At 48.5% G+C, this 27,985-nt stretch overlaps 2 protein-coding genes across 3 annotated transcripts; one reads left to right on the top strand and one right to left on the bottom strand.

Moving 5' to 3' along the window:
• The first annotated feature begins 17,672 nt into the window (after nucleotides 1-17,672).
• Nucleotides 17,673-21,552, top strand: LOC103703384 (putative E3 ubiquitin-protein ligase ZFP1). 2 transcript variants are annotated; one of them, XM_089930847.1, is made up of 4 exons: nucleotides 17,673-17,877; nucleotides 19,620-19,721; nucleotides 20,057-20,218; nucleotides 20,394-21,552. In XM_089930847.1, the coding sequence occupies exons 1-4, from the start codon at nucleotides 17,788-17,790 to the stop codon at nucleotides 20,424-20,426; spliced, it is 387 nt and encodes a 128-aa protein (XP_089786973.1). In that variant the 5' UTR covers nucleotides 17,673-17,787; the 3' UTR covers nucleotides 20,427-21,552. The 2 variants fall into 2 exon arrangements, with proteins under 2 accessions (XP_089786973.1, XP_088578338.1); XM_088722212.1 differs by having other exon boundaries at nucleotides 20,319-21,552.
• A 40-nt stretch (nucleotides 21,553-21,592) lies between these two features.
• LOC103703429 (ras-related protein RABA1f-like) lies at nucleotides 21,593-25,791 on the bottom strand. Its single transcript, XM_039129027.3, has 2 exons — nucleotides 25,174-25,791; nucleotides 21,593-22,398 (listed from the first exon to the last, which is right to left on the bottom strand). The coding sequence occupies exons 1-2, from the start codon at nucleotides 25,389-25,391 to the stop codon at nucleotides 21,966-21,968; spliced, it is 651 nt and encodes a 216-aa protein (XP_038984955.1). The 5' UTR covers nucleotides 25,392-25,791; the 3' UTR covers nucleotides 21,593-21,965.
• Between the last annotated feature and the right edge of the window lie 2,194 nt (nucleotides 25,792-27,985).

The raw sequence follows: 27,985 nt of genomic DNA, 5'->3' as shown, positions 1-27,985 counted from the left end.
CCTCTCTCCCTTCAAAAGTTAAAAGAAACAAAAACCAAAAAATAAAAGGAAAAAAAAAAAAAAGAGCCAGCTACCGAGACACCAAAGGTATCAACAGTGTAATAGATCGAGGGAGAATACTGACGGGCGGAGGTTCCTGTTGCTGGAAATTGGACCCGGGGGCAATCTTCGGTCGAGGAGAGGGAGCGACTGTTAGTCCTCACGGCGGGGCGACGGTCTGTCGGCGGGCGGCGTCCTCCGTCCGGGGCGGTCGGAGAGAAGGAACAGCAGGTCCTCGCAACGGGGCGGCGATCCGTTGGCTGGCGGCGTCCTCCGTCCGGGTGCCTGCACACGAACCGGTGGCCGGGTTCTCCGGCGCCGGCCCTCCGACGCTCAAGTCAGGGAGGGGGCAAATAGTGGGGAGAAGGAGATAAACATTGATTTTTTTTGGGTGTATGAATGTTCCCATCCAATCTTGAGAGGCCAAGGCTCCCTTTTATATGTGGGGGTCGGTTTACCTATGATGTAACAGGGCGAGGCCGTAGTACGGCTTGGCATGTTGTTCAGGTCGGCGCTCGGTCAGGCGAATCATTGCACTGATGTCGGCGGTATGGCCGAGATCAGAGACTTATCATAGTCGACTAGACCCTGCTGGGTCGATTTGCCGTGGAGAGCTGGGGATCCGTAGATGTCAGGAGCCATGCGCATTTATTGTGGAGTAAGTCGGAGATCCGCATTTATTATTGGGTGTGCCGGAAGATTACAGCGGCCATGCGCAGTAAATGCCGGAGGGGTGTTAGAGTACGGTCCTCGGACATCGGGGTTTCTCTTAGGTCGGAGGTTTCGGGGTCGGTCGTCTTGTGGCCGAGCGTTCCGAGGTCGGACGCTGACTTCGGCTGTCCGGGGTCGGAGGTTGTACGGCTTCTTAGGGGCATTTATGTCATTTGGGGGGAAACTTTATTCCCCCCAACACTACCCCCCGACTTCCGAGTTCGAGCGGCTTATGGGGCTCGGACGTGGGAAGTAAAGTCTGTCACTAAGGTTGGGGGGAAGGTCTCGCCCGCCCCCTTGTGCTTTCCGGAGCTTTCATGGTGAGATACGCGCCCTTTGGCGTCTCGAGGCTGCTTTATTCGGTGAGCTAATGATGGAGCTCGTATCATCATGCTTCTTGAATCGCCAGGATCATTTTACGGCGGATTAATGACGGGGGACCTCGAGCTCGTCGAGGCGGTGTCTCGATTCCGTAATCGACGTTTCTTGCTCATTAATGAGTGTGCCGTTACGGGGTTTGAAACGGACACGCGGCGCGACCCGAGGTCGGACGCTTTTGATTTCATGTTACTGGATCATAATTCCGAAGAAGTGGAGGCCTCATCGGGGCTCCACGTGTCCCAGCTCTTATTAAACGAGGGGAGCGGGGGTTACGTCCGCTCGTTCCTCAAGACGATTTGATTCTGTGGACCCACGATGAGGCCCCGAGATCCGATGGGACAACGCTTCGATTTCGTATCCGATTTATTAAACCGGAGTGAATACGGTGCCTCGGCTTCCGAGGTCGACACGTGGCGCAACTCGGTCGGGGGGATGGGAACCGACCCTGTCGATCTGGGCCGTCAGGGGGGTCTATATAAACCCCACAAGTCTGCCCTAAAGGTCTTGTTTGGCTGCCTCTTATTTTCGTCGTCTTTCCCCCCTGCTTCCTCCCTCAGCTGAATCTTGCTGGTGGTGCCCGGAGCGATTTCCGGCAATGTCCAGTAGGTTTTCTTCCTGTTTTCACTAGGGTTTCCTCTTTTCTCCTCCTCGTCAACTTCCATTTTCTACTCTTAACTTTTGCTCCACTCTTCCGTGAGAATGGGTTCCGGTCCCGAAGAGGTTGGGTCGAGTCTGTCGGAAGAGGAGCTGGAGTTAATCCGCTCCCGTTTCTTCTTCCAGCCCGGGTTTCGCCTTGAAACCGCAGGGCCGGAAGACAGGGTGACGCAGCCGCCCCCAGGTCGGATCGCGGTTTACCGCGAGACACTTTGGGCGGGCCTGCGTTTTCCCGCCCATGAGTTCGTGAGCAACTTGCTGGCCGAGTACCAGCTCGTCCCGGCGCAGTTGGCTCCGAACTCATGGAGGACCATAATCGGGTTTTTATCCCTGTGCCTCGGGCACGGGATCCCGATTTCGGTAGGCCTTTTTCGCCGGTGTTTTCTGTTAAAGAAAAACCCGGCGGACGTAGGGTGGTTGTATTTCGCCTTTCGGGGCGGTATGTCACTCTTCCGGGGCGCCCCTTCCTCGATTCACGAGTGGAAGAGGAAGTTTTTCTTTCTGGCGTCTGCGGCGCCTTGGGGGTTCGAGCCAAGGTGGGGACACCCTCGGCTGAAGGCCCTCAACAAACTCTCCGAGCCCACGGGGAGGGAGCTGAGGACCCTGGACTCTTTGCGAGCCCTCGGGAGGGGCAACGACCTGACCGAGCTCCTGTGGGAGGACGCCCTGGCGAGCGTGGGTCTGAGCTCGACGCGTCCCGAGGGTAAGGGCGATTGCATTATTCTATTTATTTATTTCTTGTTCTCCGTCTTTACGGTCACGGGTCTGACTCTTAACAAAATTCTTGATTTCAGATATTCCACGCATGCCGACCAGCAACACATCACTTTTCTCTCGCCTGAGGAGGCGAGAGGCCGAGGCCGGGGGTGCTGTGCCCCAGCCTCGGAAGGGGGCGAGGACGGACGGCGCTTCTTCGTCGGCCGGGACGAGTGGCCCCGAGGCGGGGGCCCCTGCAGCCGACCCGAGGCGGGAGCGGGTTGTTGGTGATGCGGGCCCGTCGGCCCCTCCTTGCCCTATCCCCCTTGCCCAGCGGGGGGAGCCGTCCGTGGTCCGGCCGCAGCAGCCAGGACCCGGGCTTACCCGAGGCACCGAGGCGAGCGGCTCCGGGACCTCGGGTTCGATCGTGCCGAGCTCTTCCCGGGCTTTCCGAGAAGAGTCGGTCGAGCCGGACTCTTCTATTCCCGAGGGGCGCTCGGCCTTTCAAGATGCCGAGGTCGCACGCTCCATGTTGCGGCGTGCGGTGCTTCCAGCGGACCGGGCCGTGTTCCGGGATATTTCGCTGGAGGAGGTCGTCGGCAGTGCTTACTGCAACACTGCCCGGGTAAGCTTCCTTCTTAATTTCCCCGAGTTTTTAGCGTACATATGTGCTTTTCAACTCACAATACCCTCGTTTCTTTCTTTTCAGCATATTCTCGAGCTCGACACCATGGCGTTCATCGCCCATGGGTATCGGGAAGAAGTTCAACAGCTCGGCCAGCAACTGGAGCCGGCCAAGAAAAGAGTCGCCGAGCTGGAGGCGGCGTTGGCCGCGGCCGAGGCTTGGTGGACAGCCACCGAGGCTGAGCGCCTTGCCATGGTGGGGGCGCTCGAGGAGGAGAAGGCGGCTCATGCCCTGACCAGGGCAACCATGCGCGGCACGGAGGCGCGCTTAGGGGAGGTCCAGGCCAGGGTCGCGGCCCTCGAGTATGAGGAGGGGGTCTTGCGCCTCCGACTCGGGCAACTTGAGGCCCGGGAGAGGAGGGCCCTCGAACGAGCCGAGCATGCTGTGGAACTCTTCAAAGAGTCGCAAGAGTTCCGCGACATGTTGGAGGAGGAGACGGTCGACGGTTTCCTTCGAGGCTTCGAGAACTTCCGGGAGCAGGTGCGTCGGTACTGCCCTCAGTACGACTTCTCGACGGTCCGTCCGAGGGAGGACCGGGGCTGGGGGTCCGACGTGCAAGCCCTTCCTGCCATCCTGACGTCCGAGGCGGGAATATACGAGCAGGACCCCGCCGAGCCTTCGACGGGGGTAGCCGAGGCGGTCGGTGTCATGGAGGCGGCCCCGGCGGCCGAGATCGACGCTGTCCCGGAGGCGGCGCCCGAAGCTCCTGCTCCCGGCCCCGAGCCTGTTCCGGAGGAAGATCATGAGGTCATCAATGTGCCGGATGACCCCCCGGATGTGGCTCCCGCCGCTTAGGACTTAGCATATTTTTCTTTTCTTTTCCATTGTATCCGGGGTCGGCCCTTGAGTGGCCGACTTCCAATTTTGTAATTGGCCTTCCGGCCCTTTGTTAATGAAGAAATGTTTTTGTCATTCTGTGTTCATCTTTCCCTCTGTTGTCGTGGATGAGGCTAGAATCTTAGCTAACCGCCTCGACGACCTCTAACTTCGTATTTTAATCTTTGGGCTGCTTAACGAAGCTGCCCTTTTCCCTGGCTATATCTTAGCCTTCTCGGATTCCAGTCGTCTCGACCAAAGGGAGCTCCGAGCTTAGGTTTCTAGAAAATTTCTCTAAGTCCTATAACTCGGATCTTAGAGTCGTGGGAGTTGCCACGTTTGGCCTTTAGGAAAATCTTAAGGCACCGAGGTCGGGCCTTAGCCCTTCAAGTGGGACCGGAATAGGTCTATTCGTGCCGCTATTCGGAGAGTTTAGTCGGGTTTCCGAACTCAACTCCGAACCTCTCATAGGGAGCGCGGGCTAATAAACAAGTTATTGCCGAAGGTTTTCATAGTTATCGTTCTCGGACCCTGCCGAGATTTCGGTGAACAAGGCTGGGATTTCCAAAGATTGCCTTGGTACCTGTGCTTGGCTGGTACATTCGTGGCCGGGACCACTTTCTCAGCTGGACGTCGGAGTTTACTTAGAAGAGCCGAGTTGGGCCCTACTTTATGAAGCCTTAGTACGGATTGCGGAGACTTGATGAACAGAGCAGGCATAATGAAGTTGGGAGGTCGGTCTTAAGCCGACCCAGCGAAGAAGCCCGGCTTTGGGGCAAAATAAGACTCCAACATTGGACGAGATCCCGCTCGGCAATATGTAGATAAAATTTGACAAGGAGGGCGTCTAGTTGGGTGTACCTCTTGCATTCTCGGGGTCATGCTTCGCATGGTGGAGTAGGTCGCTTCCCTTCCTCGTCGACCTCCGGAGTCATTTTTGACTTGTAAAAGGGGCTCGGGCTTCCCATGGACCCGGCGACTCCTGCCGGAGTTGAGAGGATCTGGGGAGGCTCTGTTGATTTGTAGCCCTTTTTGAGATCGAGGGGGCTTAAGACCCTATGGTCGGACCTCGGAGCGCCTCAACCTTGGTCGAGGGATCCCACGTCAGGTCGGCGGGTTCGTGGACGCTTTGCTGACCTGTGATACCTCCCGAGGTCGAGGGAGTCTGGTTCTCTACGGTCGACCCTCGGGGCATCCCGACCTTAGTCGAGGGATCGCTCGCTTCGGGGATCGGGGATCGTCGACCGCTCCCGGGGGTCCACTTTGTGGCGCCCCGGGTGGAGCCACCCTTTCCACCCCTCACGGCGCCTTCCCGAGGTCGAGGGAGTCTGGTTCTCTACGGTCGACCCTCGGGGCATCCCGACCTTAGTCGAGGGATCGTTCGCCAGGTCGGCTGGTCCGGGCACGCTCTACCGACCGGCGACGCTTCCCGAGGTCGAGGGAGTCTGGTTCTCTACGGTCGACCCTCGGGGCATCCCGACCTTAGTCGAGGGATCGCTCGCTTCGGGGATCGGGGATCGTCGACCGCTCCCGGGGGTCCACTTTGTGGCGCCCCGGGTGGAGCCACCCTTTCCACCCCTCACGGCGCCTTCCCGAGGTCGAGGGAGTCTGGTTCTCTACGGTCGACCCTCGGGGCATCCCGACCTTAGTCGAGGGATCGTTCGTCAGGTCGGCTGGTCCGGGCACGCTCTACCGACCGGCGACGCTTCCCGAGGTCGAGGGAGTCTGGTTCTCTACGGTCGACCCTCGGGGCATCCCGACCTTAGTCGAGGGATCGCTCGCTTCGGGGATCGGGGATCGTCGACCGCTCCCGGGGGTCCAATTTGTGGCGCCCCGGGTGGAGCCACCCTTTCCACCCCTCACGGCGCCTTCCCGAGGTCGAGGGAGTCTGGTTCTCTACGGTCGACCCTCGGGGCATCCCGACCTTAGTCGAGGAGGCGCTATGGGGGGCCGCGAAGGTACTACCCCGTTGTTGGTGTTGAGCGCCACGGGGGACTGCGAAGGTACTACCCCGTCTTCCCGAAGTGTCGAGGGGTCTGGGCACGCACTGTCGACACTCGGGGCATCTCGACCTTAGTCGAGAAATCTTGCACCAGTCGACGTTTCACCGTCCTGCGATTCTTTCCGAGGTCGAGGGAGTTTGGGACTCTACGGTCGAGCCTCGAGGCATCCCGATTTTGGCCGGGGAATCTGAGGATCACAGACGACCCAATATTAGAAGAGGATTACAGTCATCAAAATGAGAGAAATATTTGCAGAAAAAGGAGCTGAGTCCATTATCCTGATTATCTTGAACCCCTTGGGGTTTCACTGGTAATACATTCGTAAATTCTCGGAGTTCCAGCTTCGTGGGATCAGAGTCCCTTCCAGGGACTTCAATTTGTACGCCCTGGCCGTTGTACCCGGGCGATTTGATACGATCCTTCCCAGTTTGGGGCGAGCTTTCCTTGCTCGGTTGGTTGAGAAGCCTCGGCTTTCCTGAGGACGAGGTCCCCTACTTTGAAGAGCTTGGGCTTAACTCTGGAGTTGTAGTATTGGGCCGTTCGCTGTTGATATCTCGCCATGCGCACCCGGGCGACCTCTCTTGTCTCTTCGACGAGGCCCAAATTGCTCCTGAGCTGGGAGGAATTGGTATCGGGGTCGTAATGCTCCACCCTCGGAGAAGGCAAGCCGATCTCCAATGGGATGACGGCCTCAGTGCCGTATGCTAGGTTGAAGGGGGTCTCTCCCGTGGGCAGTCGGAACGTGGTCCGGTACGCCCAAAGGACATTGTACAAGTCCTCGACCCACTGTCCTTTGGACCGATCAAGCCTAGCTTTGAGTCCCTGCAAAATAGTTCGGTTAGTTACCTTAGTTTCCCCGTTTGTCTGGGGATGAGCAACCGAGGTGAAGCGATGATCAATGCCGAGCTCAGAGCAAAACTCCCTGAAATGAACATTGTCAAATTGTCGACCAGTGTCAGATATAAGGATACGGGGTAGTCCGAATCGGCAGATTATAGACTTCCACACGAAGTCCCGCATCTTTTGCTCGGTGATCCGGGCAACAGGTTCGGCCTCGACCCATTTGGTGAAGTAGTCGATGGAGACGACCAGGAACTTTCTCTGTCCGGTGGCCAGGGGAAAGGGCCCCAGGATGTCGATCCCCCATTGGGCAAACGGCCAGGGGGCGATGATGGAGGTCAGCAGAGCTGAAGGTCGGCGCTGGATATTGGCGTTTCGTTGGCACCGATCGCACTTGCGGACGAAATCTGTTGCGTCCTTCTGGAGTGTGGGCCAGTAGTATCCCTGCCGCAGGATCTTATGGGCCAAGGCTCGACCCCCCAGGTGATTTCCGCAGATCCCTTCATGGACCTCTCGGAGGGCGTAGTCCGCCTCGGAGGGGCGGAGGCATCGGGGAGCCTGGCGCTTGATTCGGCGAGCCTCCGTCTCGTCATGAGGTAGAGTTCCGTCCTGAAGATAGCAGACGAGCCCGTCGATCCAGCTTGGCTCGGAGTCGATGCACATAGTGGGCTCGGGTTCCTCCGTGCTGGGGACCCGAAGATACTCGAGCGCTGTTCCCTTGGGAAGCTCGCTCATGCGGGAAGTGGCCAGTTTGGATAGCTGGTCTGCCCTGAGGTTTTCCGCTCTGGGAATATACTGAATATTGAAAGAATTCAGGGCAGATGTGAGTTCCCGCACCTTTTGGAGATACTTTTGCATGGATGGCTCTTTAGCTTCAAAATCTCCTTGGACCTGGTTCACCACCAGCTGGGAGTCGCTGAAGGCCGTCGGGTCTCTCACTTTTAGTTCTTTCGCCAGCTTGAGCCCGGCGATGAGAGCCTCATACTCGGCCTCATTGTTCGAGGCCGGGAACTCGAGGCGCAGAGCTTGCTCGGCCACCACTCCATCTGGACTGGTGAGGATAAGTCCGGCCCCGCTGCCCCCCGGGGTCGAAGACCCATCCGAGTGCAGGACCCATGGCTGCTTCGGGGTCTCCTCCACGGACTCAGATGGCGGCTCGGGGTCGTCCGGAAGGGTGCACTCCACGATGAAGTCGGCGAGTATCTGAGCTTTGATAGCCGGCCTGGGCCGATATTCTAGGTCGAATTCCCCGAGCTCGACCGCCCATTTGGCGATCCTCCCCGCACGATCCGACCTCTGCAATATCTGCTTCATAGGCTGGTCGGTTAATATAGCTATCGTGTGGGCTTGGAAGTAAGGCCTGAGTCTCCGAGCCGAGATGATGAGAGCGAAGATGGTCTTCTCAAGTTTAGAATATCGGGTCTCAGCATCCCTGAGAACCCGGCTGGTGTAATAGACCGGCTTTTGGAGCTTGTCTTCTTCCCGGACGAGGACCGAGCTTACTGCAGCTGGGGAGACGGCCAGATATAAGTAAAGAATTTCGCCCTTCTGGGGCTTGGTGAGCAGCGGGGGAGAGGCCAGAAGGCTCCGAAGCTCTTCAAAGGCTTGCTGGCATTCTTCTGTCCACCGGAAGTCTTTCGGCCGTTTGAGGCTCTTGAAGAAGGGGAGGCAACGCTCGGCTGATCGAGAAACAAACCTTCCCAGGGCAGCTACCCGCCCCGCGAGCCGCTGCACCTCCTTAACTGTCTTTGGAGGCGACATCTCTTGCAGTGCCCGGATTTTCTCCGGGTTGGCTTCAATTCCGCGTTGGGTCACTATGAAACCCAGGAACTTGCCCGAGGTGACTCCGAACGCGCACTTCGCCGGATTGAGTTTCATTTGGTATTTTCTGAGCTTGGCGAATGTCTCGTTGAGATCGGCTATGTGGTGTTCCGCCGCTTGGCTCTTTACCAGCATGTCGTCCACATAGACTTCCATGTTCCGGCCGATCTGGTCTTTAAAGATTTGGCTGACCAGTCTCTGATAGGTGGCCCCAGCGTTTTTCAGGCCAAAGGGCATCACCTTGTAGCAGTAGGTGCCCTTGTCGGTGATGAAGGCCGTCTTCTCCTCGTCTTCTGGCGCCATTCGGATTTGGTTGTATCCTGAAAAGGCGTCCATAAAAGTTAGCAGTTGGTGTCCTGAAGTGGAGTCGACGAGTTGGTCGATGCTCGGGAGAGGGAAGCTGTCTTTTGGGCAGGCCTTGTTCAGGTCGGTGTAGTCCACGCACATACGCCATTTTCCGTTGGCCTTCTTTATGAGGACTACGTTGGCGAGCCAATCCGGGTAGGAGACCTCTCGGATGAAGCCGGCTCCGAGGAGTTTGTCCACCTCCTCGGCCGCAGCTCGTTGTCGCTCAGGGGCGGAGCCTCTTTTCTTCTGCTTTACAGGCCTGCTGGTTGGCCTCACCTAGAGTCGGTGGACCATGACCTCGGGGTCAATTCCTGGCGCGTCCGCGGGCGACCAGGCGAAGACGTCAGCGTTGTCCCGCAGGAAGCTGACGAGGCGATTCCTTTCATGGGCGCCGAGGCCGGAGCCAACCTGCACGGTTAGCTCGGAAAAATTTTTTTGTAGTGGGATTTGAATAAGGAGCTCACCGGGCTCTACTTGCTTCTTCCAGAGGGTGTCCCTCGCATCGAGGGTTTCTATGGGCAGTGAAGGGCCCATCGGGCGGTCTGGTGCCTCGGCTGGTTGCTTTACTGTGTGGGCCGCCATGTAGCATTGCTTGGCGACCAGTTGGTCTCCGCGGACCTCGCCCACTCCTTGGCCGGTGGGGAACCGCATGAGCAAATGGCGAGTTGAAACCACGGCTCGAAGGGCGTTTAACCCTGGGCGCCCAAGGATGGCGTTGTAGACCGAGGGCAGACGGACCACCAGGAAGTCCATCCTCACAGTGCTCTCCCGGGGGGCGAGGCCAACTGTGACAAGGAAGCTAGCCTCACCTTCAACCGGGACCGCATCTCCGGTAAACCCGACCAGCGGGGCATTGATTCTCCGGAGGTGTCCTTCTGTCAACCCCATTTTTTGGTAGGCATGGTAGTACAAAATGTTGGCTGAGCTTCCATTGTCAACTAGGACACGCTTTACATCAAACCTATTTACAATCATTGAGATGACCACAGCGTCATCGTGAGGGGTCTCGACCCCTTCTAAGTCCTCGTCCGAGAACGAGATGACTTCATCAGTGCGTGGGCGCTTCGGGGGTGCTCCCTGGGCGGCTGTTCCTGCCGAGGTCCGCCCAATCATGTTGATGGTGCCGGCGATAGGCCTGTTGCCGCCAGAATTTTCGGTTGGTGCGACATTCTCCGCCGGCCTCCTTTCCTCATGTCGGTTCCTCACGAACCGGTTCAGTACTCCCCGTCTGATGAGCGCTTCTATCTCGTCCCGGAGTTGGAAGCAGTCCTCCGTGTCGTGCCCGCGATCTCGGTGGAAGCGGCAGTACTTCCTGGAATTTCGGGGAAATCCCGTGTCTCGCATAGGAGGCGGAGGTCGGAAGAAGTCCCGACCCTCAATTTCCATCAGGATCTCGGCCCGAGGAGCATTGACGGGTGTATAGTTCTCGTACCTCGCCTGGTACGTCCGGGGCCGTGGTGGAGACCTCGGACGAGGAGGTGTCCTCTGCTGAGGTCGCCCCTGCTGACGGGGCGGGCTCCTCAGTCTGGGGAGATTCTTCTCTCGGCGGGGAGACTGGCTCCTTTGTCGACCGCGCTCCTCGCGGCGCTTCTTCCGCTTCTTCGAGGTGGGCTCGATTGCCCCCCGCCTGGAGGCGACTGCCTCCTCGGCCTTGGCGTACTTCCGGGCTCGGGCCAGCATTTCGGTGAAGTCGGCCGGGAAGCTCTTCTCGATGGAGAAGAGGAATCGGTAGGAGCGGACCCCAGTCTTCAGAGCCGACATGGCTATCGACTGGTCTAGCTCGCGAACCTCCCATGTGGCGGCGGTAAAGCGGTCCAGGTACTCTTTGAGGGACTCCCCCTCCTTCTGCTTGATGTCCAGGAGGGAGTCTGATGTCCGTCGCTGGCGCCGGCTGGCAGCAAAGTTGGTGGCGAACTGCCTGCCGAGCTGCTCAAAAGAGGACACCGTGTTCGGCTTCAGACCAGAGAACCAAAGCCGAGCGGTCCCTCGGAGGGTTGCTGGGAAGGCCTTGCAGAGTATGGCCTCCGAGGACCCTTGTAGGGCCATGAGGGCCCGATAACTCTCCAAGTGGTCGAGGGGGTCGGTGATTCCGCTGTAGGGCTCCACCTGAGGCATTTTGAACCTCGCGGGAACTGGCTCGTCCTCGATCTGGCGGGAGAAGGGGGACTTGGTAGTGAACTCAAAGTCCCCTTCCTGTCTTGCCTTCTTGCTGTAGAGTGCCGCAATCTGGCGCTCCAGATGCTCGACTTTTCGGTCGAGCTCCCCCACCCGTGGGATTGTCGCTGTGGTTTGCGCCAGCTCACGGTGATCCGGGGCTGACTCCGCCTCAGAAAGTTGGGGTCTCCGGTCGAAACCTTCTCCCGGTAACTCTCTCCGGGGAGAAGCTCGTTCTCCATTGTTGGCTCTGGAGGAGCCATGCAAATTTTGGCTGGGGAGAACCGGGCCGTTGGGGAGACACTCCGGTGGGGCCTGGGCCTGCGGGGGAAGTGCCGGTAAAGCCTCTACGCGCCGCAGGCCCTGAACGGCGGCGGCCAGGGCCTGGACTTGCTGTACCAGGGCATTGAACTGTTCCGGCTGGACCTGAGGAGCTGGGTCAGCCGGAGTTGGAGAATTCTGGACGGAGTGTCCAGGACTTTGCGGGGGACGTCGGGAGACGTTAGAGGCTCCCTTACTTCTCAACTTCATGACTGCTACTCGGGCCCTTCCTCTAGCGCCAACTGTTGCTGGAAATTGGACCCGGGGGCAATCTTCGGTCGAGGAGAGGGAGCGACTGTTAGTCCTCACGGCGGGGCGACGGTCTGTCGGCGGGCGGCGTCCTCCGTCCGGGGCGGTCGGAGAGAAGGAACAGCAGGTCCTCGCAACGGGGCGGCGATCCGTTGGCTGGCGGCGTCCTCCGTCCGGGTGCCTGCACACGAACCGGTGGCCGGGTTCTCCGGCGCCGGCCCTCCGACGCTCAAGTCAGGGAGGGGGCAAATAGTGGGGAGAAGGAGATAAACAGTGATTTTTTTTTGGTGTATGAATGTTCCCATCCAATCTTGAGAGGCCAAGGCTCCCTTTTATATGCGGGGGTCGGTTTACCTGTGATGTAACAGGGCGAGGCCGTAGTACGGCTTGGCATGTTGTTCAGGTCGGCGCTCGGTCAGGCGAATCATTGCACTGATGTCGGCGGTATGGCCGAGATCAGAGACTTATCATAGTCGACTAGACCCTGCTGGGTCGATTTGCCGTGGAGAGCTGGGGATCCGTAGATGTCAGGAGCCATGCGCATTTATTGTGGAGTAAGTCGGAGATCCGCATTTATTATTGGGTGTGCCGGAAGATTACAGCGGCCATGCGCAGTAAATGCCGGAGGGGTGTTAGAGTACGGTCCTCGGACATCGGGGTTTCTCTTAGGTCGGAGGTTTCGGGGTCGGTCGTCTTGTGGCCGAGCGTTCCGAGGTCGGACGCTGACTTCGGCTGTCCGGGGTCGGAGGTTGTACGGCTTCTTAGGGGCATTTATGTCATTTGGGGGGAAACTTTATTCCCCCCAACAGTTCCTTTGGATTCTGTGAACCTATGGTTGTTGCTATCCTTCCACACTTGAACCCCACTCCCCTTAGGGCTTTTCCTCCTCATTGACTGGCATTTCCCATCCCTTTAGAGAATAATAAGGCCATGGGAGCAAGCTAACAAGCTCCTAAGAAACCCATATCTCCTTCCTGTCTGCCTTGAAAACCCGCCATAAATTCACTTAAAAACGACCAATAATACCACCACCCACACACAAGAAAAAGAAGAGACTCTCTTGCTTGTTATCACAAAGCAAACTCATTTCTCTGAGCTTTTGCTGGATTTTCGGTGGCGTTGTGCAGCCTTTATCCTGATATTGTTTCTCTTTTTCTGTCTCCATTACCACCAACTCAGCGCTGTTAAAGCAACCTACTTAGCATCACTTCTGGTCCTTAGACAAGCCACCTTCTTTCCAACTCAAACCAGCAGTCCTCTCTCTCTCTCTCTCTCTCTCTCTCTTCTGGGCCCAAGAGATTCTGAAGCAGAGCACAGCTGTGTGGAGCTCCTGGCTTCTTTTCTTCTTCCGGCACAAAAACAACTGTGTGGAACGCCCGCGATCGGGGTCCCGATACGCGGGGGGCGAGGGGGAAGCCGGGCACCGGGGGGGGGGGGCGGGGGGGGTGTGCTGAAACCGGGATGGGGAGGGGAGGGGAGGGGAGGGGAGGGGAGGGAAGAGGAAGGCACGGGGGGTGGGTGTGTGGGGTGGGGTTGTGGGGAGGGAAGAAAGAGGAGAGAAAAGTGTAAGAATAATAACGTTATTTCAAATTTTTATTTTATTTTTAATTAATATAAATATAATTTTTTAATACGGTTAGAACAATCATTATATTAGGAATATTTGTACAATAATAGAATTTTACGAGGGTATACATGTAAATATCAGTTTTAAAAGGATATTCACGTAAAATTCGATATTTAGAAGGGTATCCATGCAAAAAATTTAAATAATAAACTACGAAATTTCAGAAATTAAAATATCAATATAGGAAGAGAGACCGACAAATAAATTAAAAAAAAAATCATGGACTTTTTTTTTGACCATAGAAAGGAGTACCCTGTATTAGAATTACTTGAGCAAAATCAAACCCATAGCACAGTTTTGGATGCCATAATGTCCACTGTTGCTTTCTTACATATCTAACTTGCATAAGGGGATTCATATGCGACCCCAAGAGAGAGTTGGGCTTGGTGCCAAACCAGCATGGGCCCATATCATCTTCGTTTTTTTATTTTTTTTATTTGATAAGTCGGAGGGATCATACATGTCTAGTATAAATACATCCCATAAGATCAGAAAGCAAAAGAGAATTTAGAGAAGGTATAGTTTCATAATCGCGTCAAAGAATGCCATCCGAATGCCGAGCAATAAAAGAGGCAATCCAGTCTGCTGCTCTATTCGCCTCCCTATAGACATGAAAAGCTTGAAATGTACTACAATCCCTAGTCAGCCTGACGACGTCCTGTAGCAGAGGGTGCCCACACAGCATCCTACAATAACCCCGGATCCATTGAATCACCATAGTAGAGTCACTTTTAATATGATGTGATACGCTCTCAGGGAGCGCCTGACATAGGTAAGACCCTCCCAGGCTGCCCTCAACTCCACACCAGGAATAGTGACATCAAAAATATGGCTACCCCCAGCAACAAGTAATCTAAAGTCCGGACATCTGATCATAAATCCAGCTCCAACTCTGCTACCGTCCTCAGATATGCTGCCATCTAAATTTACCTTGAGAAAGCTCGGGGGTGGGAGCTCCCATCGGATGAATACCATTTGGGTTGCTGCAAGATCTGAATAGGAGTCCTAGATGTCCCTCGCAATCATGGCATCTCCAACAGAAGACAACTGAGAGAAGTCGGCCACCTGAAGTAAGGCTCTATCGACCACTAGCCTTGGGTGTTACCTTCTATTCTCAAAGATCCGAGCATTCCTGTCCAGCTAGATGTGGTAGGCAAGGTAAGCAACCCTCACCCCCTACAGTCCTAAAACAAAAGTTCTCATAGTTCCTTCTAAGTAATTTAGAAAGATAGTGCCAACAACAGTGGATTGCTAGAACCTCCAATCAGCACCAGCCAGCATCATATCATCTTCTTTTTTAAGAAAACCCAAACCAAGCCTAATAAAAACTAGGATCCGTTACCAGCATGGACGGTCGGGTGGAACTAAGGCTGCAAATGGGTCGAGTTGACCCGTGATCCGACCCGTTTAGACCCGACCCTACCCGTTTTAGAGGACTTGTTAGGCCGGGTTAGGTCCTAAAATTAAACCTGTTCCATTTTTCAGGCCGAGTTTGGATTTACTGAATTCAGACCCGACTCGATCCGACCCGACTCATTTGAAATTTGAATAATTTTGGATTTTCAATTCTACGACCCGCCCTAACCTGATTCGATCCAAATCTATAAAATTATTTGGGCCGCTGGTCGCAGATTTCAATGTTGCTAGATCCATCTAGTGAATATGCTGTGGGAGGTTACAGTATTCCGCAAGGAACAATGTTGCTAGTGAAGGCGTACTATATCGATAGAGACGCCAAGACGTGGGAGGAGCTCACGAAATTCAAGCTAAAAAGATTTGAGAATGGGAAAGGGGAAGGGAAGTGGATGATCCCATTTGGAATGGAGAGGAGGAGGTGCCCAAGAGAAGGGCTTGCAATAAGAGAAGTTGGGCTAGCACTTGGGATATTGATCCACTGCTTTGAGTGGAAGAGAGTTGGCAAAGAAAAGATGGACATTGGTGAAGGCTCCAGATTGCTCGTGCCCAAGGCCGTCCCGTTGGAGGTCATGTACTCTCCACGCCAAGCTATGATCAACGTTCTTACATGACTTTGAACCACTTGGTTATCATTTATCTATTTTGATTTCTGAATCTCTAAGAAATAAAGCTAGATTTTTGTAAATTGCAGATCAAGCTACATGTACTTTGCTTATAGCATGAAAAATTAGATATTCGGTGTATATAAAAGGAAGATCCGATTCGAACCGGATCTGAATTCTTTGGATTGAGTTCAAGTTATACATGGACCAAACTTGATCCAAATAATCCATTGAGTCAAAAATTATAATAGTAAATCCGATCTGATCCAATTCAATCTTATATTGAATTGAGTTTGGATCTAAAATTAAAATTTAAATAAATAGCTGAATTGGATCGAGATTATTTATGATCTAATCCAACCTAACGCATTCCAACCCCTAGTCCTGTCCCGCATTTCATTTTTTCGAAGCCTCTGCGGGCTGCGTGCATCCACCCGACCTGTCCGGAAATCCGTTTTCCAAAATTTCTCGCGTACCGCATACAATTACAAGTTTTTATGATTCCAATTGCAAACGCTTTTATACGAGGGGAAAGCGAAGCACCGCCCTTCGCTTCTCTTCCTGTTCTCTCCTTTGAAGTCGGCTAGTAGCCCTCTTGGTCTCGGTACTAATCGTACCCCTCACTCGCCGCCGATCTGGCTTCATAGTTTTCAGCTATTTCCTTCTTTATTTATTTCTTTCTTTCTTTATTTCTCTCCGGTGATGGTCTCTTTGTTGGTGCTCTGTTGATAGCCTTCTTATGTTCTTGGGCCGCAAGAGAAGGGAGAAGAGGGATTGCCTACTTTCTTGTGGTGGTTGTGGTGGTTGTGGTGGTGGTTTTACCGCTGAATGATACAAGGTAGTGCTTTCTTTTTCTCTTTTTTCATGTCAGTTCTATTTTGATGCGATAAAATTCAAGTTTTTTTTGTTCTTGTTGAATTTTTGATTAATGTTGTCATTAAAAAAGAATCACTTAGTGTGCTTCTAATAGACCAACTAGATGAGGAAAATCGATGCAGTTGTTCATAAGAAGAAAACCCATAAGATTAAATTGCAGAAGGAATAACGGAAAAGATATAGAACAAAAAAATAGTGCAACATTGCTCTTGTTGAAAAGATGACGAATTAGAAGGGGAAAAAATATGGAACAAAACTTTTGACAGGCTTTTGGTTCATGAATCGTGAAGGAGGAATTCGACTAATACTATTTATCATGTCCCATTAATTAGTTCTGTGTAGAAGAAAAGTTAATAAAAAAAAATTTGAAGTCCATGTAAATGAAACAAGCAACAATTATTTTTTTAAAAAAAAGAAGAAATAAAGGAAGATTTTTGTGTGTGTGTGTGTGTTTAAGAAACATGTACCTTACTAGCTACCATTCTCATAAAATGCATGATAAGGGTTGATGTTATTGACTTCACTATCCATCCTGCTATTGAAAAGTTCCCTAAGACAGCCTTGTGCAAGAGTAGATTTTCACTTGGAACAAATTGTGTCCATGGAAGTCACTTTAATGGAATGCAATATCGCTGGTCTGTCTCAAGGGATTATGTAAGTGAGGTTGCTCCAGCAAACTTCTATGAGCCTCACATGTCTTCATCTTTAAATGGACCAGTAGAAGTCAGATCTAGTGCCATCAGATTTCAGCCTGTGCCTCCTTTTTCATACCATTATAACTATTTCCTTCAAAGAAATCAAATGGATCAGTCCCTTCAACCTTCAAGAAATGCTTTCATGGAGCTGTTTGGAAATTATGTTGGTGATGGGGGATATTGTAATCAGAATTACACTGATGCAACAACTTATATGCACGGTAAACAACAGATATTTGAGGAAAGATTGTTATATTCTAGATTTCCTGAAAGCTTTTTTCTGCTCAACTTACTTAAAGCAGCTAATGTTGACCTACCATATAGGAAGTAACTTTTTAAAAGAAAATTCCATGATCCATTTTGTAGCAATGATTATTTTGTAACATTGAGCTTTTGCTCCCTCATATAGATTCTCAAGTTACAGCCGCAACTTATTAGAGCCCATACAAAGAAAGAAAAGAAAAAAGAAAGGAAATCCTCACGATTTGCTAGTCTCCTATTTATAATTTCAGCTATGCTTTTATTATTGTGAAAGATGGACTGCTGATTGAAAGGTCTTTGGCTTCTATCAGGGACATGCCTAAATTCAGGGCCTCAAGAAGTTGCAGATATGGGCATACAAGGATGTCAGGGCAACTCATCCAACAGATGTACTGCATTTAATATGCATCATCCATCCTTTTCTAATGCTTATCAAAATTATTCACCTGTGCAAAACTTGCGAGTCGGTGTTTACAGCCATGACACTCAAATACCTGCACCACCTTACTGGCATCCACTCGACAATTTGCATACAAACTATTTATATCCTCTGAGTGATGATCAAAGATCAGTTTTCAGATTTGTAGGGCTCATGCCATCCACATCCGGACTGATGTACATTCCTCCGATCTTTGAGGCAGTTCCAGGAATTAGCTATGATCCTAGAAATCCCCCATTCGATGTAAATTATTTTTTAATCTCTCTCTCTCTCTCTCTCATGCTAAAAATAGCACACATGAAACTATTGACCTACATATTTTGGGTTCTTTCCTTAGTTTATAGGCACCAAACTTAGAAAAGTGAGTCATTGAAATGGTCCTCTAGTTATTCCTATATGGTGGAATGCTGTTCTATAAATAAATTAGTATTTCCATGTCTGCTCAAAATTATAAAAATTTTGAATTTTAATATTATCACAATTGAATGGTCCTTTTTCTAGGGGATTTTTTCCCTGAATTCTTTGCAATGTTAAAAATATATTGGAGTTTTATCAAGTTGTGCTGAAAATCTGGATCTTCCTGACTTATGTGACACCATTTTTTACTTATATAACTCTGTTTACTTAAAATTTGTGGTTTTCTCATTATTCTATGTCTTCTCCTATTGACTGTTGTGTAACTTCCCTTTTCTGCCTCGGTAACTTCCTTGATCTGTTCCTGTTGGAATAGGATGGGAAGGAGTACTTTGCTAAATGTCTAGCTGAAAGTCACATCTAGTTGATTGGGATCACAGGAATTATTAGAAGATAATATGCATTAATGAATAAACCTGTTTGGAGAAGAATGGAAATATTTATTTCTTATTAAAATTAGATCTTTTTGAGTGCCTAATTAGAAATTGGATTGACATATAAAAATGTGAAGAGTCACACTGTCGTGGAGGAGGCTAACCAAGTAGTAAACTAGATAATTGTCAGCATCAAAGTATGGGCAAGGGGGAGTTAGTAATTTTTGAATCAAGCCCACTTTAATTTGCAAAGGACGGTATCAAGATGGTGAACCTTATTATTTTATGCATTCCATATTGATATTTTTATGACGTGAAAGAGAACAAGATATTTGTCTCTAGTAGCAGAAGGGGGTTGTGGTGCTTTTTTTGTTTGTTTGTGCATGAGAAGAGAAGGGGGGGGGAAGGGGGGGGGGGGGGGGGGGGGGCGGAGGTGAGGATGGTGCAGGTGTTAAAGCTAGACATTTAAACCCAGCAAGAAGCATAATTCAAAGTGTTACATGGTTGTATTTTTCTAAATTTGAGTCACAAGGATTCAGGTGCAGGGTGGAAGTGACTCTAACATCAAAATTCTAGAATAAGGTACAATATCTTGGTACCGAAGCTCATATTGGTGCCACCTTGTTACTATATCGGTATGCCTGGTACGGGGGCTGGTTCGGCATACTAAGTATCAGTACGTCCCCTGTACCGTATACCGATATTGAATCGGTACAGTACGGTTTATCATGTACTGCTTGGTTCGGTATGCTCCGTATTGTGCAGTTTGGTATAGCACGGCATGCCTTGCTCTAGAAACTCTAGATTAGGCCTGATTCTGACGTTCGTGAGCGTGACCCAGACCTTCGTGATCCATATACGCCATAAGCAAATCCATATACTTGAACTGCAGAAGAACAAATGGTAACCAGAACTTAATGAGTAGATGCAGTGGATGTATTTTTGTTATATAATCTGTGTGGCGACTGTATGTTTGCGACCTATTATCTTTTGCTCTTCTGCACATGCATATACATATCAATTAGCTGACAATGCTATAAGCTTTGAACAATCAATTTCATTATTGTGAATTAAGAAATTATCTTTTAGCATCTGCTTTTTCTTTTCATGCATGGTAACGTATTTTATTATTTTCCCAACAATATATCTAGCCTTTTTGATTTGTATAATGGTAGTTGATAACTTCTCTGCATGCAGGACGCTGCTGAGCTCATGGAGACTGCACAGTTCAATGGTTTTGAGGATGATTTTGACCAGTACAGTGACATGAGAAGGGATATAGATGACATGTCATATGAGGTAACGATATATTCATACGATATTACGGCTCATTTCTTTATTCATTTATTTTTTTGGATAAAACCATTGAAGAAATGCTGGGGTTTTTTGTTGTCTTTATTGCTCTTTTCATGTTATAGCCATTTACTTTCACAGTGCATGCTCTTGTTCTGTTAAGATTTTCAGCAGATTTCTTACAGTCATCCACATAATTGACAATTCCCAGAGGGGAACATTAATATTAACCCTTTTGGCCTCTGAATTTTGAGATTCTAGCAATTTAGGACATCAGAAAATTTTAGCTTTTGGTGGTTTTGAGAATCTGTAATCAAAGTTATCTACTTTGACCACCACAGGAACTTATGGACCTAGAAGAAAATATTGGAGATGTCAAAAGTGGTTTGTCAGAAGAATTCATCTTGAAGAATTATAGGACAAGTATGCATGTCCAGCAATCAACATCCTCATCATTGGGTTCACCGTCCCAATCAGAGAATGGAATTTGCATTGTCTGCCAGGTATTGTTTCTTAAAGATTTGTAGTGGGACTGCTTTGATCAGCTTAAGTTCCTCTTGTTTGGTGATATAAATGCCAATTTTTCTCTAACCTATCTTAAAGGAGGCTGATGGAAGAGGTTTGCTTCTCACCTCTTTGACCGGTATTAAGCCTTTTTGTATGCATGGGGACCAGCAGCCCAGGTCTGACAATACGGCTAATTTCTGGTGAGCACCCAGATGCTGGTCTGCAAGCGGGCCTCTGTGAACTCAACAATGGCCAATATCACCATAATGTCCTGTTCTGGTTTTCGACAAGGGTTCTGGTGGTCAAGCATTCATTCAAGTCTTCTATTCCCTCTCTTCCTCTCATTAACTCTCACCCAGATTTCTAATCTATGGAAGTTCTAAGCAGCATGATTTCAGCACCTCAACATATCCCTGATGTTGATTGTTCTTTTTATTTATTAAGGCCAAATGATACTCATTGATGCCTTCAATGCTTAATTTGAATGAGAATATTTTCTGAGATGCTTAATGTCTGTCATTGTTTTATGATTGCAGTTTATGTAATTCTTTTCATGGTTTCCCTTTGGTGTTTGATCTTATGATGATTCATGTGTTTTGAGGCTGATTTGTAGGTAGGATTCCTATTTCTGTTTCTTCTTCCCTCCTTCCATCATGGATTTATCTGAATGCTGCACTGAATTTTTCTCTGTCTGAACTTATGGTCAGACCATGAATCAATCTGACCTAGAACCAGAGAATTTGTACTGAGGTGGATTCGTTTGTTCTTGTTTGATTCTGTTTGCTTGTGAAATTTATGGCTTTAAACTTCTGTGGCTCCACTACGGATGCAGGACCCAGAAACAGATATCGATGAAATGAGAAATGGTGACAAAAAAAAATCTCAAATGAGACAACAGATCTTCGGGGAATAATATGTGGATTTCTCAGTTAAATCAACGTCATTTCCCATCTCTGTTCTTCTTAGCCAGCGACGGATTTCCTCAAAGCAAGTATTTTTAATGTCTCTCTTAAGAATGTAGGGCTTCAGCCGAAGTCCAGTGTGCCATCAAAAATATTCAATGACAAGTGCATTGTTGCAAACCAAAATCCCCACTGCAAAAATCAGCCGTATCGGCGAATCGAGACCAGGGCTGTCAAGCTGGAGGCCGTCATCATGGACTTAAAGGGTAGGGTTCTTTTGATGCCCCCAGAATAGAGCAGCCAAAATCTGAGACTGCAATCTATCTGCGTAATTTTTATGATAAATGATACCATGAACTACACGTATTTCTTCATAATTTGGGAAATTAATCCGGAACGATCAATTAACAACACTCAGATCATCCCAGAGATGAAGATTGGAAAGTAAATAAAAAGAACTAGCCTATCACAACCAAAAAAAAGGAGATGTTTCTATTGGATGCACTGTAATTCCATAAAAAAAAGAGAGAATATAACAGAATGCTGTGGCTATGAATTAAAACAACACATCAAAGCTCAAAAAAGAAAAAAAAAATAAAAAGAAAGGTTTGCATCAATTGGAAGATGATGACAACCACCCCGAATTTAAACTTGTAATCTGAATATCTATAAAACCTAAGAGATGTTCACACTCATGTCATAAAAAATGCGAACCTTCTTAAGAGGAAATGCACTTTGAAAAGCATCTTGCCAAAAGCTTCTTCATACGTACATGCAAGGCAGCTTGTTAACTTTCAAGGCAGCTAAGGATCCTAAAGATGAGGTGCCTTACTTCAGGGAGCTAAGTCGAGCAACAACCGGCTTTCTTGACAGCTGATACATCATCCTTGGTGCCTACATTGATAGTCTGACCCTTGGGCAAAGTTGTGGGATCATTGCCAATATCAAGAGCCTTCCTGCTGACCACATGATAGATCTGAGTGAGAACTTCAGTGAAGGCAATTTCTACATTCGTTGATTCCAGAGCGGATGTCTCCATGAAGAAGGTGTTCTCCCTCTCCGCAAAGGCCTTGGCATCCTCTGTGGAGACAGCCCTTAGGTGGCGCAAGTCAGCCTTGTTTCCTATGAGCATGATCACAATGTTGGCATCTGTGTGATCTCTGAGCTCCTTCAGCCACCTCTCCACATTCTCAAATGTGACATGGCGACTGACATCATAAACAAGAAGTGCACCAACGGCTCCTCTGTAGTATGCACTTGTGATTGCGCGATATCTTTTTAAAGAAACAGGAGAAGCAGAACATGTCAGTTTGCATGAATTTCAAAAGCTAATTCTACATGGCATTTCAAATGATAGAGTAAGGCAGAGAGAGCCCAACTAGCATCCAACTATGTTAAAGAGGGACAACGACCAAAACAAAGTAATTTGTCAACTTTATTATAATCCAAACAAACTGAACCAGCTGCAGCATATTTTGGAAAAGGCTCATTAAAAGATCAAACTGTACAGAGAATCCATGTGAGGGGAAAAAACATTAAGTGGTGTAACTAACCGAGGTCTGACAAAGCTGCTGATAATTTGAGGATGATATCTAGTGACCTAGGTGCAAAATGGTGCAGGAAGACATCTACATTTGGTCAGGGAAAAGAGACAAGCAGTCGCCTCTTGGCAGCAAATAAGCTTGCATCACCTCCCACATGACATGGCTTGGTCATCCAGGATTGCAATGTGGTAGTTACATTCAGAATCAGAGCATCAGCGAAATGTTGTGGCAGTTATTAGCTTATAAAACTATTCTAAATCTAATCAATTAATGTCCATTACTAATCCATGACAGATGGACTGGGGCTTCTTCTTAGTAATCAATATAGAGGACCTAAAGCAGCTCTAGTCCTAGAAAAAACATCAGATATCTAACTTTTTTCCTCATTGTGGCCATACACTGGTTGCTTTCCCAAAGCATTACGAAGAAAGATGCAAACGTTAACTTGACGATATGCAGATCAAACATTCACAAGAAATTAACAGTAGACATGTAATAGGAACCACTTTGGGTGCTCCTCTGACATACATGACAGTAGAGAGCTTCAGCCCAATGTTTCTGTCATGTCACTAAATTGTGAACTTTTTTATACTGGCATCACAATTTAGCATCAGTAGGCAGATGCATCACATAATACACACACACACACACACACATATGATCTTTGTATGCAGATCTAACTGTTGATTCTAAACTTATCTCCTGTAGATGAATTCTACTTGCTTTGATTGTTAAACAAATTTATATTTGTGATTCTACTACATGAATCCACTGTCAATTTCAGGTGCAAAGTTCAGAAACTGTCGAGTATTGGCACAATGATTTTGTCGAATATTGGCACAACGAATTTCAATAATCTCAAACATGACAAAAGTTTGTTGCCATCCTCACTGCTTGGAACATAATGTAAGGTCAAGCACTTCCAGATTAAATAGTTGTCCTGTTATCTGATATCACAATTACTTTTATATTAAGATTTTTGCTTCCAATCCAATGTATCAATCCCTGGACCCAATTTGAAAGTGATATTTCCAAAATGGTCCTGATTCTGGTATAGATTTTTTCTTATCTATCTATCTATTTATTTATTTAGGTTTCCATCAGCTAACCTTTTTGCTAGCTTCCGCTGAGTAGTTTTTTACACCAAACTTTCATATACTTCATTCTACTCAGAAAATGAATTGGTCTTCAAGTTTCTCCTATATATAAAATGTACAATCATAAAAATAAGCCTTATCTTTTATCAATCTATATCCAATTTTCTTTTCTAATTCACCATAATCAGGCAATGGTCACAGCCACGAGGCTAACACAACAGAGATATATCCAAATACTTAAGATCATATAATATTAAGTGCACACTTTAAACCTGAGAGAGACCGCAGAAGAGTGATGCTAAAAGCTTCTTGAGTGCATTCAACTTACAATGAAAATCAAGGGGATTATTTAACGAAATATGCAGTTGTACATGTTCCCATACAACAGAAATGAGCTGAATGTTCTAACAATTACCAACATCAATGTATCTAAAGCTATCAACTATAATGATTTTCTACTTGTTTGAATCTAATATATCTCCTCTTGCCAAATTAATGAAACCCACATGCATTCGAATTGGATTCTCGCCTCTGTGTCATGCAAAGTAAATTCTACACTAGAAAGAATGAAGCATCTGTTCTACCGTCATTTGACATTCTGCTTCATTCTTAAACGATGCAAAACAACCTAGAGGATGAAGCTCCAAAATCCATTAGAAGCAAATGGGTAGGAAACATGGATCCGAATAAATGTCTCATGAGACATAAGTAACATGAAAATAACGTATGATCAACAACATCCTATTACTTGTACCAGAAAGGTACTCAAGTTGAAGCATCGTAGTTAAAATCTTTGGATAAAATTGATGCGGGAGGTCAGTTTTCTAACAAGGGATTGTAGCAGAATTTACCGTCGATTCAAATGGGTTTTTTGGAGTTGTTTATATATATATATATATATGATTTATTTCGAGGTTTTATTTGGAATAAATTGAGCTTATACCGAGAGAAGAATGAAAACTATGGGATTGGTTATAATGTGGCTTTGGCTATTGCCAGTAAGAGATAGCTATCTAAGTTACTTATGGACACTTCCGTCACCAAGGCATTGCATGAAAATTGGATCTAAAACCATGAAATAGCAAATAATTACACCAAGATATCTTTGTCTCATTCAAAGAGAATTACATCCATCATGCTTGTCAATAAATGCCACCAATGTTCTAAAACTAAAGTCTCAATTATATATATATAAAACAATGGCAGTTAAGATAGAGGCACAGAAAATTGCCGACCAGATCTCGGCAATGAACGGAAATACTCGGTCAGGGAGGGAACAACAGAAAAGGAACAAAATTTTAGGCATTCGATCAATAAAGCAAGGCCCAGCCGATCCGGATCAAAAATATAAACGAAACATTATGAGATAAAGATCAAGAGAGAAGAGAGAGAGGGAACGAAGACGGACCTTTCTTGGCCGGCGGTGTCCCAAATCTGGGCTTTGACGACCTTGTCGTCGACGTGGATGCTGCGGGTGGCGAACTCGACGCCGATGGTGGACTTGGACTCGAGGCTGAACTCGTTGCGCGTGAACCGCGACAGCAAATTCGACTTGCCCACCCCCGAGTCCCCGATCAGCACCACCTTGAACAGATAATCATAGTCGTCGTCCGCCCTGTACGACATCTCTCTCCCTCTTATCCCTCTCTATCTCCTCCCTTCCTGCTTTCCTTCTGGTCACCAGATCCAACCTCCTCCCTGCTCTCTCTCTCTCTCTCTCTCTCTCTCTCTCTCTCTCTCTCTTCGAGCAGTGTATTGGTTTCTGCCGCGTCTCAGCAGATACGAGGATTGGCTATTCGGGTAGCTTTCCACTTTGAGAGATGATGGTGATAAGAGGAGAGCGAGAATGGTGGAGTCTCTCTCTGCGTTTGTTCTAATTTTAAGATTTTAAGAGTGGGGTGGACGATTCCAATCCACGCTTGAGGAAGCGGAGGGGAATTCCAAGACGGCAATCCTCGGTAGAAGGGGTCCTACCGATCTCTGGTCATGCACGCGAGGGGTCCGAAAAGAAGCGTTGGCTTGCGCTGTTCCGACGGAGCTTTTGGTCCTTTTTAGGCCAATGGATGGTCCATGTAGGGGTAGTTCTATATACACCCCCCCCCTATTGCTCAGGACACCCCCCAAAAACCAAAAAAAAAAATACCCAAACTAACCTTTAGTGTAATTACCATATTGCCCTTGAAATTTTCTCATACACCCCCCTTCCTCCTCCTCCGTTTCGTTTTGAAAAGAAAAAAAAAAACACCCCTCAAACCCCCCTTAAACCCCTCCTCCCCCGTTCCCCCTTCTCCCTCTCGTCGCCGGCATTCTCCCGATCTCCGACCACCTCGCCGGCTTCTTCCGGAACCACCTCGCCGGCTTCTCCCGAAATTTTTTTTTTTCACGGTTCGTGCTCCGTTCGGCACTGGACCGCCGAACAAAAGGCTTCTGTTCGGCTGAACAGTGCCGAACAGAAGCCTTCTGTTCGGCAGCCCTCAACCGAACAGATCTGTTCGGCTGCACAGTGCCGAACAGAAGGCTTCTGTCCGGCACTGTTCAGCCGAACAGAAGCCTTTTGTTCGGCGGTCCAGTGCCGAACGGAGCACGAACCGTGAAAAAAAAAAAAATTCGGAAGAAGCCGGCGAGGTGGTTCCGGGAGAAGCCGGCGAGGTGGTCGGAGATCGGGAGAATGCCGGCGACGAGAGGGAGAAGGGGGAACGGGGGGGTTTTGGGCGTTGGCGAGGTGTTTTGGAGGGGAAGAGCGGGGTGGGGGGGGTTTGGGGGGTGTAGAGAGCAATTTAGGTGAGGGGGTGGGGAGGGTGGGGGGTAATTTAGAAATTTTTAATTTTTTAGGGGTGTCCTTAGCAAATGGGGGGGGTGTAGAGAGTATTTATTTTTTTTTTAATTTTTGGGGGGTGTCCTGAGCAATAGGGGGGGTGTATATAGAACCACCCTCCATGTAGGCGACTGGAAAATTTCCGGTCAGAGTGTTCCGTGCGACAGTTTAAAAAGTCTCGTAGAATAATAGCATATTATTCTAGATTTCGGAGGACAACGTTGGAAGAACAAAAAAAATTCTTTATTTATTTATTTATTTTTTTAACGATCTGATGAATATAAATGCGGCCAACAAAATCAGAAGATAAAAAGCTACAAAAAAGCTTCGATACAGAATCTATCTAAATAAAATCTCTAAAGTGATAAATAGTAAAAAGACAATCTAATCAGTAGCATAGTCTATCCTCCTATAAATTATAGGAGTCATACTTTTTCAGTAATCAGTGAATATCATGAAGCATCGGCTTTTCCTCAGCAGCGCGCTCCTCACTCAGACCCACTCAATCACAGAAGGAGAAGGTTTTTACTCGCACCTTCACGGCCACCATTGTGCGGGTGATGTGGACCTGTGGTGGTCGTGGTTTTTTTTTTTTAAATCAAGTTGCCACGTAAGCAGTCCATTACCTTCGCCATGGAATTGGTCGATATGACTTTTTTTTTTTTCTCGGCTTTGAATTATCTGAGCTTTTCCGAGCCGCGTGACAGCTTACGTGAAGAGATTGGCATGCGTCGCGATGACCGCGTCACTTTTAATTTTGTATATATTTAATGCGGTCGATCCTGTGATTCTAATGAACGACCATGAAGAGAGGTGCGCTTCCTTGAAGCCGGCAATTGCATTGCAGGTGTTTGAGGGAGAGAGTCAAAAGGAAAGGGAAAAAAAGTAGTTGAATGGCAGTTATTCCATTCAGTTGAAAATGTGAATTAATTCATGCACTCGCGAATTATGGTTGGAGGGAGGAGTGTGGTTAAAAAGATGAGAATAGATTAAGAGAACTCACAATGTAAATCAAACTCTTTTTGTTTTGCTGAGGTAGGTTGATCTGGTCTAGTGCAGCTCAACTAGAACCCAGTCGTTCATCCTATGAGTTTAGTAGGGCTATCTTTCTTTTTTAGTCTAGTTCAGTTAGCTCAAAGTTCAATGGTAAATCAACCAAAACCCAATCATTCATCTTATAGTTGAGTAGAGCCATGTTTCTTTTCTGTTCTAGTTTAATTACCTCAAAGTTTAATGGGTATATAACCAGAACCTAGTCATTCGTCCAATGAGTTGAGTAGAAGCATCTTTTTTTTTTCTTTTTTATGTTCTAGTTCAGTTAGGTCAAAGTTCAATAGGTGAATCAACAAAAATATGAGCTGAAATCACTAGTGTAATGAAATCATGCAACTGGACTGGGATAGAG

The sequence above is a fragment of the Phoenix dactylifera genome, chromosome 5 (assembly GCF_051530095.1).
Source record: "Phoenix dactylifera cultivar Ajwa chromosome 5, Ajwa_hap1_PhDact_Kaust_v1.1, whole genome shotgun sequence".
Taxonomy (NCBI): Eukaryota; Viridiplantae; Streptophyta; class Magnoliopsida; order Arecales; family Arecaceae; genus Phoenix; species Phoenix dactylifera.
Note: the sequence above shows the minus strand (reverse complement) of the source record. Positions and strands in the feature narration are given on the sequence as shown.